Source organism: Nycticebus coucang, chromosome 8 (assembly GCF_027406575.1).
Source record: "Nycticebus coucang isolate mNycCou1 chromosome 8, mNycCou1.pri, whole genome shotgun sequence".
In the NCBI taxonomy this organism is placed as follows: domain Eukaryota; kingdom Metazoa; phylum Chordata; class Mammalia; order Primates; family Lorisidae; genus Nycticebus; species Nycticebus coucang.
Genome location: NC_069787.1, coordinates 81,854,451 through 81,871,756, shown reverse-complemented (window position 1 = coordinate 81,871,756; position 17,306 = coordinate 81,854,451). Strand labels below are relative to the sequence as shown.

The window sequence follows — 17,306 nt, the reverse complement described above, 5'->3', positions numbered from 1 at the left end:
TGAAATGATGGTAGTTATGTTAGTGTGAGGTCTCATCTTCCTCATTATGTGGAAAATTTGGGTTTCTGATTGTGAGATTATTCTGGTAATGTTTACTTTTATAAATGTTAAGAGTAAAGGTAAGGTTTTTCCTTAACAGATTTAGTACAATTTGAATTGGATCCTCATATATTGCATAAGTTTAATAATTATTTTCTGAACTGTGTCCCTAGAAGCATTATTCTTAAAAAGTTACTTACAAAGTAGTTAGTAATGCGGTCAAGTCTGAGAAATGCTAGCCATATAGTCTATCCTCTTCAAGATTCATACTGTATATTATTATAGATCCTGATTAAAAACAAACTTTTTTTTTTTTTTTGACATGCAGTTGTGTGATTGTAGCTCACTGTAACCTTGAACTCCTAGACTCAATGATCCTCTTCCCTCAGCCTCCTGAGTAACTAGGTCTTCAGTGTACCACCACACCCAGCTAGTTTTTTTAGTTTTCTTTGAGATGGGGTCTTCCTATGTGCCTCAGGCTGGTCTCAAATTCCTGTCCCCAAGTAATCCTCCTACCTTAGCTTCCCAAGTGCTGGAATTTTAGGCATGATACTATAGGTGTGTGCTACCAAGCCCAGCATAAAAACAAGTTTAACTCAGCACTTTCAAAACTGATGAGACTGTAAAATTCTCATTCTTTCATATTATATATTAAATCTTATGTATCAGAATTTTATGTATTTTAGCATTTGTTTAGCTTAGGCACTTTTCCTTTTTCTTTCTTTTTTTTTTTTGATATAAGAGTCTCACTATGTCATCCTTGGTAGAGTGCTATGGTGTCACAGCTCACAGCAACCTCAAACTCTTGGGCTTAAGCGATTCTCTTGCCTCAGTCTCCTGAGTAGCTGGGAATACAGGTGCCCGCCACAACGCCTGGCTATGTTTTGGTTGTAGTTGTCATTGTTTAGCAGGCCCCGGGCTGGGCTCGAACCCACCAGCCTCAGTGTATGTGGCTGGTGCCCTACTCATTGAGCTATGAGCGCTGAGCCAGCTTAGGTATTTTAAAAAGTGTATTCAGTCTCATCTATTTATAAAATAATTTGAGATATAATTTGCATACTACCAAATTCACCATTTAAAAATATTCCTTGGTTGGGTGGTGCCTGTACCTCAGTGGGTAGGGCGCTGGCCACATGCACCAGGGCTGGTGGGTTCGCACCCAGCCTGGGCCTGCTAAAAAACAAAAGAAAATAGTCGGGCATTGTGGCAGGTGCCTGTAGTCCCAGCGCTTCGGAGGCTGAGACAAGAGAATCACTTGAGCCCAGGAGTTTGAGGTTGCTGTGAGCTGTGACGCTATAGCCCTCTACTGAGTGTGACATAGTGAGACTCTGTCTTAATAAAAAAAAAAAAAATTCCTTGGTTTTTAGTATATTCACAAGACTTGCAACATATAGCAGAGTATTTCTTGAGCCTCCAAAGAAATCCTATACCCCTTACCAGTCACTCTCTATCTCCTCCTGCCCCCAGCCCATGGCAACTAGTAACCTATTTTTTTGCCTTATATATTTGCCTATTCTGGATATTCCATATAAAAAGAAATCATGTAATATGTGGCCTTTTGGGTCTCGCTTGTTTCATTTTTAAGGTTCATCCTTGTTCTATCACAGGGTTGGGGAACCTGTGACCTTAAGGCCACATGTGGCCTTCTGGATCCTTGAGTATGGCCTTGTGATTGAATCCAAATTTTATAGAGTAGATCCCTCAGTGTATCATTCATTTTTATAGCTGAATAATATTCTGTTGTATGGATAATCTCCCATTTTGTTTATCCATTCATTATTTGATGGATATTTGGATTATTTATCCTTTTTTGGCTATTATAAGTAATGCTGCTGGAGATGGTTGCTAGGTTGTATGGTATCTGTGTTTAACTCTTGAGGAGCTGCCAAACTGCTTTCCAAAGCAGTTGGACATTTTACATTTCTATCAGCAGTGTTTGAGGGTTCTGATTTCTCCATATCCTTGACAACACTGGTTATTTTCAGTTTAAAAGATTTTTTTTATTAAAGTTAAGCTTGTGGGTGGGAAGTGGTATCTTAATGTGGTTTTAATTTGCATTTCTCTAATGACTAATGAGTTGAGCATCTCTTTATATTCTTATTGGCCAATTTGTATATCTTATTTGGAGAAATGTCTATTCAAATCCTTTGCCTTTTCTTTCTTTTTTTGTTTTTTTGAGGGGGTTTCACTCCATTTCCCAGGCTGGAGTGCAGTGGCCTCATCATAGCTCAACCTGGAAATCCTGTGCTGAAGCCATTCTTTTGCTTAGCCTTCCCAGTAGCTAAGACGGCAGGCATTTGCCACTACAACTGGCTAATTATTTAATTTTTTTCCAGAGAAGGGGTCTCTCTTTCTTGCTCAGGATCTTGGATTCCTGTCCTGAGGTGATCCTCCCACATCGGCTTCCCAAAGTTTTTGGATTATAAGCATGAGCAGCCAATGCCTGGCTTATTTGTTCATTTTAAAATTAAGGGTTTTGTCTTTTTATTATATCTCATCTACTTTTGTTTTCTCAAATTACAAAATAGCATAATACAAAATTCCGGTGATAAAGGGAAAGTCCCTAATGTAAAGTACTAAAACCATAGTACATGTTTAATTTTCATCTTTTTGTACAAGTTCTTTCTTAGTGATCATTGTGATTCCTAATTATTCATTGAGTGATAAAGTGAATATTCTATAAATTCAGAAGGTTTATGGCAGTGTACCTCAACCTTCCTAATGCTGTGACCCTTTAATACAGTTCCTCATGTTGTGGTGACCCCCAACCATAAAATTATTTTTGTTGCTACTTCATAACTGTAATTTTGCGACTGTTTTGAATTGTAATGTAAATATCTGATATGCAGGATGGTCTTAGGCGACACCTGTGAAAGGGTCATTCGACCCCCAAAAAGGTCGCAACCCATAGGTTGAGAACTGCTGGTTTATGGCATAACCTAATAACATAATCTAAATAAATAAAGCATTTGTTCTAGGAGTGATCAAAGCCCATGATTTTCACTGTCATTTTATTTTTCCATTTGCCCCAACCATTTAGTGAGAAATGGATTTAGTTCTATCCAAATGCATCTTTACATTTTATGATTTTTACTACTGTAGGAAGAATAAGTTTCTATAAACATTCAATTGGATATTATATCCTTTAACCAGCCTTAATGTATCTTATATTTGAAAGCATAATCAAAACTCACTTTTAGAAATCTGGTCCTATGACTTGCCTGACTTGACAGGTAACTTCTTTTTTTTAATTTCAGATTAATGTGAGGGTACAAATACCTAGACTGCAATGTTTGCATTTGTTAGGTGGAATCCCTTTTGTAGTTGTGTTCCGCACCTACAATGTGCTCTGTATACCCTTATGTTGTGCCCATTAAGTGGGAACACACCAAATACCCCTCCTTCCTTTCTTCCCTGGCCTCCCTCGTTCGCCCTCCCACCAATTTGAATTGAATTTTTCTCTTACGTGAGCACATATTAGATTGTCTGGCTTTGTATTGGCTTTGTATTAGTATTGAGTATTTTGGATATTTGTTTTTCCATTCTTGTGATACTTTTACTAAGAAGAAAGTGTTCAACTCCATCTAGGTTAATACAAAAGAAATGAAGTCTCTGTTTTTTATGGTGGAATAGTATTCCATGCTGTACTTATACCACAGTTTGTTAATCCATTCCTGGGCCGATGGGCATTTAGGTTGTGTCTACCTCTTGGCGATTGTAAATTGAGCTACGATAAACAATCTAGTGTAAATGTCCTTATGATAAAATTATTTTTTTCTTCTGGGTAGATGCCTAGTAATGGGATTTAGGGATCAAGTGGGAGGTCTAATTTGAGTTCTTTGCGGACTCTCTATACTTCTTTCCAAAGAGTTCTGTATTAGTTTGCAGTCCCCACAACAGTGTAAAAGTGTTCCCCTCTCTCCACTTCTGAGCTAGCATCTGCTGCTTTGGGACTTTGTGATGTGGGCTGTTTTCACTGGGTTTAGGTGTTATCTCGGGGTATGGAGATGATGAGCATTCTTTTTTTTTTTTTTTTCTCCTTGAGCCACAGGCACTGCCCTATGTAGAGCATTCTTCCCCCCGCCCCTCTTTGGGGAACAATGTGGTGGTTTTATGTACAATTTGAAATATTTTCATCAAACTGGTTAACATAGCCTTCACGGCATTTTCTTAGTTATTATGTTAAGACATTTATATTCTACATTTAGTAAATTTCACATGTACCCTTATAAGATGCACCATAGCTGTGGTCCCACCAATTACCCTCCCTTGAGCATTCTTTCATATGTTTAGTAGCCATTCATCTGTCTTTCTCAGAGAAGGTTCTGTTCATGTCTCTCACCCAGTAATAGATGGGATTGTTAGCCCCTTTTTTGTTTATTAATTTGCGTTCTCTATAGATTCTAGTTATCAACCCGTTGCCAGATTCATAACATGCAAATATTTTTTCCCATTATGAAGGTTGTCTGTTTGCTTTAATTGTTGTGTTCTCAGCTGTGCAGAAGCTTTTCAGTTTAATTAAGTCCGTTTGTTTATTTTTATTGTTGTTATGATTGCCACTGAACTCTTATTCATAAAATCTTTCTCCAGGCCAACATCCTTAAGAGTTTCACACCACATTCTTCTAGAATTTTTATCATTTCATGTCTTAGATTTAAATATTTTATTCATCTTGAATTAGTTTTTGTAAGTGGTAAAACATGTAGTCCAGTTTCAGTCTTTTACAGGTGGTTATCCAGTTCTCCCAGCACTATTTGTTGCATGAGGATTCTTTCCCCTAGTGTATGCTTTTGTTTGGTTTATTAACAATCAAATGGCAATAAGGAGACTGGTTTCATCTCTTGGTTTTCTGTTCAGTTCTATATGTCCTTATCTCTATTTTTGTGCCAGTACCATGCTATTTTGATTACTGTGGACTTGTAATATAACCTGAAGTCTGGTAGAGTGATGGCTTTGGCTTTGTTTTTATTGCTAAGAATTGTTTTGGCCATATGGGTTTTTCCTGGTTACATAAAAAACAGAAGAACTATTTTTTCAAGTTCTTCAAAGTATGATGTTGGTATTTTATTTTATTTATTATTATTATTTTTTTATTAAATCATAACTTTATACATTGATGCATAATGTATGCATCAATGGGGGGGGTTGTAAATTTATGCATTTACTGCTTTTTTTTTTTCCTTCCAGTTTTTGGCTGGGCTGGGTTTGAACCCGCCACGTCTGGTATATGGGGATGGCGCCCTATTCCTTTGAGCCACAGGCACCGCCAAGTGTACTGCTTTGATATACAATGTGAAGTGCTTACATTGAACTAAGTAACACATCCATCACAATTATACTCAGTTCTTTTTATTTTTTTGAGACAGAGCCTCAAGCTGTCGCCCTGAGTAGAGTGCTGTGGCTTCACAGCTCACAGCAACCTCCAACTCCTGGGCTCAAGCAATTCTCCTGCCTCAGCCTCCCAAGTAGCTGGGACTACAGGCGCCCGCCACAACGCCCGGCTAATTTTTGGTTGTAGTTGACGTTACTGTTTGGCGGGCTCGAGCTGGATTCGAACCCACTAGCTCTGGAGTATGTGGCTGGCACCTTAGCCGCTTGAGCCACAGGCGCCAAGCCTATACTCATTTCTTAATAGTTTTGAAATGTACCATTGCATCATGCACATTAGGTGAGGTCCGCCCAAATGTCCTCCCTCCTCCCACATCCTCTCTTCTCTCTTCTCTCTCTCCTCTTCCCTCTGCTTTCTGGACTGTAGTTATGTTTTGCCATTTGTATGAATGTGAAGGTGATTATATATTGATTTCATAGTAGTTAGTACTTTTTCCCCCATTTTTGAGATACTTTACTAAAAAGAATAAGTTCCAGCTCCATCCAGGTAAACATAAAAGATGTGAAGTCTCCATTGTTTTTTATGGCTGCGGAGTATTCTGTGGTATACATGTACCACAATTTGTTAATCCATTCATGGGTCAATGGGCACTTGGGCTGTTTCCATGTCTTGGCAATTATGAATTGGGCTGCAATAAACATTCTGGTGCAAATGTCTTTGTTGTAAAATAATTTTTGATCATCTAGGTATATACCTAGTAGAGGAATTGCAGGATGGAACAGTAGGTCTACTTTTAGTTCCTTGAGTGTTCTCCAAACTTCTTTCCAAAAGGTTTGTATTAGCTTGCATTCCCACCAGTGGTGTAGAAGTGTTCCCTTCTCTCTACATCCATGCATCCATATGTAGTTTTGTGATTTTGTGGATGTGGGCTAATCTTACTGGAGTTAGATGATATCTCAAAGTGGTTTTGATGTGTATTTCTCTGATGATTAAGGATGATGAGTATTTTTTCATGTGTTTGTAGGCCATGTGCCTGTCTTCCTCAGAGTTTTAAGTCTCTTGCCCACATAGAAATGGGGTTATTTGTTTTTTTCTCATTGATTAGTTTGAGTTCTCGGTGGATTCTAGTTATTGGATCTTTGGTGGAAGCATAACCTGCAAAAATCTTCTCCCATTCTGAAGGTTGTCTGTTTGCTTTACTTAGTGTGCTCTTGGCTGTGGAAAAGCTTTTTAGTTTGATCAGATCCCAGTAATATATTTTTGATGTTGCTTCAATTGCCTAGGGAATCCTCCTCATAAAATATTCTCTCATGCCAATTTCTTCAAGTCTTTTCCCTGCACTCTCTTCTAGTATTTTTATAGTTCATGTTTTAAGTTTAAGTCTTTTATCCAGTGAGAATCAATTTTTGTAAATGGTGCAAGGTGGGGGGTCCAGTTTCAGTCTTCTACAGGTTGCCAGCCAGTTCACCCAGCACCATTTGTTAAATAGGGAGTCTTTCCCCTACTGAATATTTTTGATAGGCTTGACAAAGATCAAATGACGATAAGCAGCTGAGTTCACAGAATGTGTTGGGAAGTATTTCTTCTTTTTCTATGCTTTGGAAAACATTGTATAATATAGGTACTAGTTCCTCTTGAAAGGTTTGATAGAATTTGGATGTAAAACAATCTGGTCCCAGACTTTTCTTTTTTTGGAGATGTTGTATTGTTGATGCTATTTCAGTGATTGATATAGATGTATTCAAGATTTCTAATTCTTTCTGCTTGAGTGGAAAGGTGGCGTGCTTCTAGGTATTGGTCTATTTCCTTCAGATTTTCATATTTCTGGGAATAGAGATTTTTGTAGTAATCATTGAGGATTTTTTTCCTGAGGTGTCTGTTATTTCTCCTTTATCGTTTCTGATAGATGATATTAGAGATTTTACTTTTCTGTTTCTTGTTAGGTTGGCCAAAGGTTTATCAATTTTATTAATATTTTCAAAAAACCGACTTTTTGTTTTGTTGGTCTTTTGAATGATTCTTTTGGTTTCAATTTTAATTCTGCCCTAATTTTGGTTATTTCTTTTCTTCTGCTGGGGTTGGGGTTGGAATATTCTTCCTTTTCCAGTTGCTTGAGATGGCCCATTAAGTCGTTGGCTTCCTTTCTTTCTGTTTTCTTCATGAAGGCTTCCAACGCTATAAATTTCCCTCTTAGGACTGTCTTTGCAGTATCCCACAGGTTTTGATAATTTGTGTCTTCATTACCATTTTGTTCCAAAATTCAGTGATTTCCTTCTTAATCTCGTGTTTGACCCAGCTATCATTCAGCTTATGAATATTTAGTTTTCATGACTTTGTTTGTGTATGAAGATCCTGTTGCTATTGGGTTCAACTTTTATTCCATGGTGGCCCGAGAAGATTCTTTTAAATTTCCTGAGGTTAGCCTTGTGTCCTAGGATTTGATCTATTTTGGAGGATGATCCATGGGCTGATGAGAAGAATGTAAATTCAGTTTTATTAAGATGAAATGTTCTGTAGAGGACTGTAAAGTTTATTTGTTCTAGGGTCAGGTTTAAGTCTAATAGTTCTTTGTTTTGTTTCTTCTTGGAGGATCTGTCCAAATCTGTCAAAGGGGTGTTAAAATCTACCTATTTTAGTGCAGAAAGATATCAAGTTGTTCATATCCATTATGGTTTGCTTTATAAATTGAGGAGCATTCTGGTAGGGTGCATAAATGTTAATTATCAAAATCTCTTCATGTTGAGTGTTTCCGTTGACAAATATGTAGTGACCATCCTTACCTTTCTTTATCTTTGTGGGTTTAAAGCCAATTGTATCTGCAATTCCTGCTTTTTTCTGGTTTCCATTTGCCTCTATTATAGAAGTCCATCCCTTCACCCTGAGTCTATTTTTATTCTTTAAGATAAGATCAAATTCTTGTATATAGCAGTATCCATTGTGAGTTTATGTATCCAGTCAGCCAGCCTGTGCCTCTTTAGATGACAATTTAAACTATTCACATTAACTGAGAGAATTAATAAGCTTGGTTGTGTTTTGGGTGTCATGATTTTCGGATGTCCAGTGGACATTTTTAATCCTTTCACCACTGTGGAAATTGGGCTTTGTTCAAAAATTTTTGGGTGAGTTTACTTTGGAGGTAGAGTTTACTTTGGAGTTGTTGTGGAGGATGGGTCTGAGATTATTCCTGGAGAGCTGGTTTAGTTATGGAAAATTTCTTCAACATGTGTATGTCATTAGTGTAGCTGGATGTGGGACCCTGGGCTGAAAGTTGTTTTTAGGAGATTGAAGATTGATGACCATCCTCTTCTGGCTTGAAACATTTCTGCTGAGAGATCTGCAGTCATTCTGATATTTCTCCCTTTGTAGGTGACGCTGTTCTTATGTCTGGCTGCTTGCAGAATTTTCTCTGTCACCTTAATTTTGGCAAAGTTAATCACAATGTGTCTAGGAGATGCTTTATTTGGGATGAGTCTTGGTGGGGTTCTGAAACTGTTTACTATCTGAAGTTCTATGTTTCTTGCAATGCTTGGGAAATTCTCCTCCAAAATCTCTTGGAGTAGAGTGTCTGTGCCTTTGGCACCATCCTCTTCCTCTAAGACAAATGTTTGATCTTTTGGAGATTCCACAACTTTCTGAGGGAAAGATCAGTCTTTGCTCTCCATTTGTCAGCCTCTTTGGAGCGTTTGGGAACGTTCAAAATCTTTGTCTTCAGTTTCAGCGATACTTTGCTCCGCTTGGTCAACTCTATTACTCAGGGATTCTACTGTATTTCGCAGCTCCTCAACTGCCTTTTTCGTTTCTTTGAGATGTGCTATCTCTTTTCTGATTATGTCCATATCTTTGGTGACTTTGTCTTTGAATTCATTAATTTCTTGAGACAATTTTAGAGCTACTCTTTGGAATTCAATTTTTGTCTTTTCTTCCATTCTATTTATCTTATTCACCATCCATATTCTGAATTTGATTTCTGACTTTGCTGCCATTTGTCTATGCATGGCATCTTTCATAGTATCTTCTTTGTCATTTCTTGGGGGGGGTGAATCTACTCTGGTTATTCATGTTGCCAGAGTTCTTCTGTTGGGTCCGTGCCATGTTTATTTTTGGTTATTAAAACTGGTAGGGTGAGATTGAATTGGGGTTCCCAGGTAGTAGAGATAGCCCCTTACCAAAGCGCTAGGCTTTGCAATTCTGGCTTATCTCTTACAACCTTACAAAGGCACCTTTCAGAGTTTTGGCCAGAGATTCTGAGGACTTACTTGGTGAGAGAGCACAAGCTAGTTCTGTTTTGATATTAGCTAACCTCTACCCTATCCTAACAAGGCACAGTATTAGGTTTAAATCTTGGCTGTGAAGAGATATAAGCAGTTGCAGCACCCAGCCTCCACCCTTTAGTTCTTTTCTGCTACAGAACTTTGAGGTTCAACCTCAGAATGTCCCAGAGTGGATAGTCCCGGACACGAGTTCCAATTAAATTGTCTTAGGCAGTGCAAACCCTGCTCAACAGAGAGGGATTCAAGGATCTCCAACAGCACAATTGGAGCCAGGGATCCACAACCCCACCCACCAGGCTCAGTCCACACTGTTATCAACTTCTCTGCTAACAGGCCCAGTTGGAACCAAGGGACACACCCTGCCCACCGGTCTCAGTCCACACCCAGCAAGCCTCTGCCTGCCAGACCAGTTGGAGTCAGGGAACCATGCCCCTGCCTGCCAGTCTCAATCCACCACTTGGCAAGCCTCTGTTTGCAGGCTCTGTTAGAGTCAGGGCACCATGCTCTGCCTGCAGGTCTCAGTCCTTATCTGGTAAGCCTCTGCTCACAGGTCTGCTGGAGACAGGGGACCACACCCTTGCCCTCAGGTCTTGATTCACACCCACCAAGCCTTCTGTTGGAGTCAAGGGACCATGCCCTTGCCCTTAGGTCTCAAGCCTCTGCTCACAGGCCCAGCAGGGGCTGGGGACCAGTCATGTCTGCCGAACTCAGTCCACAAGGGGCAACCACTCTCCCGCTGTGGGGGCCTCAGAGCTGGGGGTTCAGCACCCTGTCCTGCCAGACAGATCCTGAACCAAGGGTCAATACCACTACTGGCCGAGCATAGCCATAACCAGGGGACTGCTCCTCTTCCTGCTGAGTGTCCCTTTCTTCCCATACCCTCTTTCTTCCCCGTTAGTCACAGATTTTGTCCTGATGGTTGGCAGTCCACACTAGCCCAGATTTCTCAGGACAAGACCAAACACTGTGCTCTGCAGGGGGCAGAACTTCAGACTGCCATGTGAGGGGGAAAGGGTGGACTGGAAGTTTGGACTTATGGGGGGAAATATCTGCTCAATTTTATGCCTGGCGGGGTGGTGCCTAGGTTCATAAGTGGGACCTCCCTGGAGAAGGAGACCAGGTGTTTAGCGGCTCTCTCCAGCAAGGTAAAATGAGAGGTCTTTTGTTCCCAGCTCCCTCACAGATAGCCTGTAGTGGGTCTCCTGCTTTGGGGAGGGGTCTCCCATTCTGTAGTCGATAGGCTTTGTTTTCTTGAATGCTCTTTCTTGGAGTTGCAGCTTGCCAAACTTCTTTCTTGACTCAGCTCCCCACCTTTGGCTTCCTAGAGTCCAATTCTGTCCAGTTTTTCTCCCTCTAGTCAGGAGCCTCTCTGCTAAGGGTTGCTACCAGTTGGCCATCTTTCCAGAATTGATGATGTTGGTATTTTAACGGAGATTGCATTGAATCTATAGATTGCTCTGGGTCTCAGATAACTTCTGAACCTGAATTTCCAGTTCCTGAATTTTTATATTCAAATTTGAACTCAGAGTCATACCATCATATTGTCTTAAAGACCCTAGAAGCATGTAAATAATTTAGGCTTCTGAATACTTTTGATTTTATACCTTATACTAGCATTTAAATTAGCCAACATTTTTTGTAAAGTATATATGGCAAAATTTATCATTTTGACTATTTTTTTTTTTTTTTCTTTTTGTAGAGACAGAGTCTCACTGTACCGCCCTTGGGTAGAGTGCCATGATGTCACACGGCTCACAGCAACCTCTAACTCTTGGGCTTACGTGATTCTCTTGCCTCAGCCTCCCGACATTTTGACTATTTTTAAGTGTGAAATTCATTGATATTACATACATTTGAACTGTTGTGCAATCATCACCAATATCCTTCTTCAGAACTCTTTTATCATCTAATACTGGATCTCTGTGACCATTAAAGAATAACTCCTTATTTATTCCCCCCCCCGCCCCCCGGCAAGCACCATTCTACTTTCTTTCTCAGTGAATTTATGTATATACATATATATTTTGAGACAAACTCTTACTCTGTTGGCCAAGTTAGAGCGCCATGGCAACAGCCTAGCTCATAGCAACCTCAAACTCCTGGGTTCAAGCAATCCTCCTGCTCCAGCTTCCCAAATAGCTGGGACTACAGGTGAATGCCGTGGTGCCTTGCTAATTTTTCCTACTTTTAATAGAGACAAGGTCTTGCTTTTCCTAAAGCTGGTCATGAACTTCTGAGCTCAAAAGATCTTCCTGCCTTGCCTCCTAGAAGACTAGGATTATAAGCACGAACCCCTGCACCTGGCCTATTTATTTATTTATTTTTGACAGTTCCACCAGATCAATGAATTTGTTTATGAATTTGACTATTTTAAGTACCTCCTGTAAGTGAGACAGAGTTTTACTCTGTCTTCCAGGTTGGCATGCAGTGGCCTCGTCATAGCTCATTGGCCCCTTGAACTCTGTCTCTGTATCTGACTTATTTCATTTAGCATAACGTCTTCAAGATTTGTGTCAGGCATTGTGGCAGGTACCTCTAGTCCCTGCTATGTGGGAAATTGAGACAAGAGGATCACTTGAGCCTGAGAGTTTGAGGTTGCTGTGAGCTGTGACACCACAGCATTGTACCAAGGATGACAAAGTGAGACTCTGTCTCAAAAAAAAAAAAAAAAAAAAGATTTTTTTTGACACGTGTCTAAATTTCCTTCCTTTTAATGCCTGAATAAACCACAATTTGTTCATCCATTTATCCATTGATAGGCATTTGAGTTATTTCTACCTTTTGACTGTTGTGAATAATGCTGCTGTGAACATAGGTGTACAAACATCTGTTAGAGTCTGTGCTTTCAGTTTTTTGTATATATACACCCATAAGTGGGATTATTAGGTCAGTGGTTATTCTGTGTTTAGATTTTTAAAAATCAATTTTATTTTGAACTTAGTTAAATCTTTGTGATCCTTGCAAGCATGTTGGACTAAGAAAAAATGATTTGTGGTCCTTTATTTTTATGTCCCACTTTAAAAAAATTTTTTTTTTTTATTGAGACAGAGTCTTACTATGTGGTCCTTGGTAGAGGGCTATGGTGTTACAGATGACAGCAACCTCAAACTCTTGGGCTTAAGTGATTCTCTTGCCTCAGCCTCCCAAGTAGCTGGGACTACAGGCGCTGCCACAATGCCTGGCTATTTTTTATTGCAGTTGTCATTGTTGTTTAGCTGGCCCAGGCTGGATTCAAACCTGCCAGCCTTGGTGTTTGTGGCTGGCGCCGTAGTCACTGTGTTACCAGGTGCCGAGTTCTACTTACTTTGTATGTGTGAGGTATGTGGTAAAATAAATCCATAGCAGCTCTTCTATTTGGTTGTATTCTGAGGTAAAAATGATAGTATGATTACCTTAAAAAGTATGCTTTAGTATCTGTACTGTCTATTTAAAGTATATATCAGAATGTTACTGAGCACGTTTTCCTTCCTAGGTTGGAGTCTGGGTTGGCTTGTTGCTGTTGCTTCAGGCGTCTGGTATGCAGACGAACCAGAAAAGTAATTTCAAATATACAGAAAGAACCAGATAAAGTAATTTCAAATCCTGTTTACCTCTTCTAAACCTTGAGATTTATGGGCCTTTCTTTAACACCATCCTCACTGGAGTTAGTATCTGAGCTGGCTAAGTAACAAAGAGAAAGGTGTTTGTGTTGTCTCTGAAGCCTATGTTCTTTCTGTTCTCTCCCCTTTTCTTGTGAAAAAGTCTTATTAAAGAATAATAGATTTCAATTATCTGTAATTTAGGTTTTGTGAGGGAAGTCTCATTTTAGTATAGATGATGCAGAATTGGCCACTCAGATCCTAGGAGAATGAAATTAATGCTCTAAAGTTAAATTTCTAAGGGATGCTTATAAATGAAAATGAAAATTCATAGGCTTTGCTATGTCTTTCTTAAACTAAAGAGGTTTGAAACTTTTGATACTTTGTATCTACTTACGCACAAAAGCCTTGAAGTCTTTTGTACACAAAAACAAATTCCAATAAGAAAATAGTGTCTGCTCAGAGATGGGTCTAAAGAAGGCAGATAACTCGAAGCAGAGCATAGGTTTTTAAACAATAGAGGCTAATGTAAAATTCATGTGAGAAGACTAATTGCTCTGGACATGTCAGTGATTACAGCTTAAGGTTAGTAGATTACCATTTACTTTTTTGGGGTTTTTGCTGCTAACAGGACAGTTAAATGGACTGGGACATTGCCAAAATTGGGGTAGTTGAATAGGAGTTAACTATTTAACTTTAGAACTAATCTCTCCCTCTGCATATTTCTTTCCCTGTATTTCTGGCTCTTTCAACTTTGATTGTAAACTGCTTTATTTAGGGTAGAGATGTCGTATCTTAATCTCGATTTCTAGCACCTAATTGTTTATGTGTAGTAGATCCTTTTAAACGTTGGCCAAATCTCTTATTATCATAAATTTTGGGCATAGATATACAACATGCAAAGAAGCAACTATGGTAGTTATCACAGGGGATAATCTGAATCAGAATTAGGATGTGGCCAAGAACAGAGGAAACCACTAAAAGATAGAAATCAAAAAAAAAAATTAAGTTTTATGTGGTACATGAAGGTATTTCTTTATGTCATTTCCTTGATACTGTGGCCCATGGCCTAAAATTCATTTGTTTATTTAGAAGACATTAAGTTGTGGAGGGATAGAAGGTGCAATTTTAATGCAATGTAATGAAGCCACAATAGAGGCACAAGTATGCATTACTCTGTGAAAGAGAAAATGGAGAAAATCGTCATAGGAGGTAGTATTTTAGCTGAATAAGAGAAAGGAGAGTACCTCCTGACAAGCAAATATTTTGTGAAGAGAGGCTTAACAGACCATAGTAGAGTCCAGGAATAGTAAGATACAGGACATACTAGTACTGTGGAGCTAGTCAAGTATTCTCCCCTTATCTGTGGGGAACACATTCCAAGCCTCCCAGCAGATGCCTGAAACGTGATTGCCATCAATCCAGGACGTGTGTTTTCGTTCATGTCTTCCACCCACAGCAGTAATGCCTTTTCTATCTTAACTAAGTACTTATCAAACACTGTGGCTGTAACTTCTGCACTTTGTGGTGTGACAGCAAAACTAGCACAGACTTGTTTCTTTCATCACAATTTCACAGAAGATACATTCTTACTGTAGAGTGTAGATCTTAGCAACCTCAGGGGATGATTTTTTTTTCCTTTGCCTATTGAGAACTTTTACCTTTTCACTTAGAAATTGCTTTATAGCTTCTCTTTGGCATATCCAAATTGCCAGCATCATGTTTGCTTTTGGGGGCCATTATTAAATAAAATAAAGATTACTTGAGGCTCAGTGCCCGTAGCACAGTGGTTACGGTACCAAATGCACTGAGGCTGGCGGGTTTGAGCCTGGCCTGGGCTAGCTATACAACAATGACAACTGCAACAAAAAAATAGCCAGGCGTTGTGGTGGGTGCCTGTAGTCCCAGCTACTTGGGAGGCTGAGGCAAGAGAACCGCTTAAACCCAAGAGTTGGAGGTTGCTGTGAGCTGTGACACCACGGCACTCTACCGAGGGTGACATAGTAACACTCTGTCTCTAAAAAAAAAAAAAAATTACTTGAACATAGCACTGCAATCTGAAATGAGACAGCTACTAAGTGACTAATGGGTGGGTGGCATAGACGAGGTGGATATAATGAACAAAGGGATGATTCACGCCCTTTGAAACTATATCATGTCACTCAGAATTTAGAACTTATGAGTTATTTCTGGAAATAGAACTTATGAATTATTTCTGGACTTTTCCATTTAATATTTTTGGACCATGGTTGATTGTGGGTAACTGAAATCTTAGATAATTGGAAACAACTGTATTGGGAAATAAGGCAAAGACCTGTCTGTTAAGAGTCTTACTTCTGTTTTTGCTTCTTTCTTCTCTTCTTTTTGTGCTGTTCTGTGGAGTTTTAGCTTTAACCATAAGTGTAGGGAGACAATATGGGATTTTACACAGCAGAATGACCAGCTCAGAAATGTGTTTCAAAAGGCCAATTGTCAATCATATGACCATGTAGAAGATACATTACAGGGCAGATTCTGAAAATAGGTAGATGGATTTGGTGATAGTTACAGTAGTCTGAGCAAGAGATGTAGAGTTCCTATGGTATGATTCCATTTATATGAAATTCTGGAATAAGCAAATCCATACAGACAGGAAGTAGATTGGTTGCCAGGAACTGGGAAGAAGGATTGGTGGGGAAGGACTGCTAATGAGTACTGAGTTTTGTTTGGGGGTGATAAAAATGTTTTGGAATTAGGTATTTGTGATGATTGTGTATCTTGTGAATATACTAAAAAACACAGAATTGTATACTTTTAATTGGTGAATCTGATGGCATGTCAATTATATTTCAGTTTTAAAACAGAGAAGGGTGGTGGGATGGAGAGAGAGAGGGAAAGTGAGAGAGAGTGATGAAAAGTTCCTGAAACAAGAAGTTAACAGTGAGAATAAAGAAAGCTGAGATGGCTTTGAGAGACCCAGTGGTAGAGAACTGATACTACTTGGAGACAGTGTTGGCAACATCCAAAATAAAATAGTGGTTGGTTCTAATTTGTATAAATGAATTATTAGGGAAAGAAATGTTGGGAAAAGAGCAAGTTTGAAGAGGCATAACTGTGGGAAATGTGTTGAATGTGTAATCAAGGCAAGCAGTTAAAGGTAAAGCCCTAGATTTCTGTAAAGACTTTGGGGCTAGCGGGAGAAGTGAGTATGTAGCAGTTGACTGAAGTAGTTGTTATACTTGCTGACAGATGATGTCTTGTGTCCCCAACCCCCTTTGGAACATAATGTCTCATTTGTTCCTTATCCTCAAATCTGGTGTAGAGATTGTTTTTGTTTTTGTTATTTTAAGCTGAGTTTTATATTACTTTTCAGGCAGAGGCAAGACTGGCAGCAAAACGGGCTGCCAGGGCAGAAGCAAGAGATATACGCATGAGAGAACTGGAACGACAACAAAAAGAGGTAATTTGAGGGAATAACTCTTAATTTCATGATTGTTCCCCCCAAACAGTGCTTCGTTTGTTTCTGATGAAAATCTGGTGATACCCTTTGAAACACTTGGAATAGTATAAACTGATGTATGTATTTTATGAAGTCCTTCTATAAGGGTGTTCCTAGAGTCACCATACACAGGGAAAATGGGAAAATGTACCTATATATATCTTTATAAAATGTTTATTAAAAATCTTACAAAGAGGTGGCCAATATGTAGAGAGTATTTTGTAAATATTTTACAGTTTTGGCTGGGGCCTGCATCCTATTCTTTGAGCTACAGGTGCCGCCCTATTTTCTAAATATTTTATAACATTTTATAAATAAAGGTACATTTAGCTATAATTTTCCATTTCCCATGTGTATATTGATGTTAGGGGTGACTTTTGGGACTATGATATTTCTTTTAAATAATAAAAAACACATACATGGTTTTTATTATGTACATTGTTATAAGTTGTTATACTATTATAGCTGCTTTACTTATATTAGCTAAAGTAGATTTAGAGATGACAAAATTATTTAATATAGCTCTAAATGTCCTGTTAATTATGATTAATTCTAGGTATTCTGATGTCTATATAGTGAAACACTGTGGAGTCTTTCAACCTTACAATTTT

The 17,306-nt window shown here is 38.9% G+C and overlaps 1 protein-coding gene across 25 annotated transcripts in view; it reads left to right on the top strand.

The window, feature by feature from the left end:
- LRRFIP2 (LRR binding FLII interacting protein 2) overlaps positions 1–17,306 on the top strand; it is a 160,985-nt gene that overhangs the window by 59,789 nt on the left and 83,890 nt on the right. For all 25 annotated transcript variants that reach the window (XM_053600290.1, XM_053600286.1, XM_053600285.1 and 22 more), the window contains one exon: positions 16,570–16,656. In XM_053600290.1, coding sequence (XP_053456265.1) covers positions 16,570–16,656 — 87 coding nt within the window. The remainder of the gene's footprint in view (positions 1–16,569; positions 16,657–17,306) is intronic.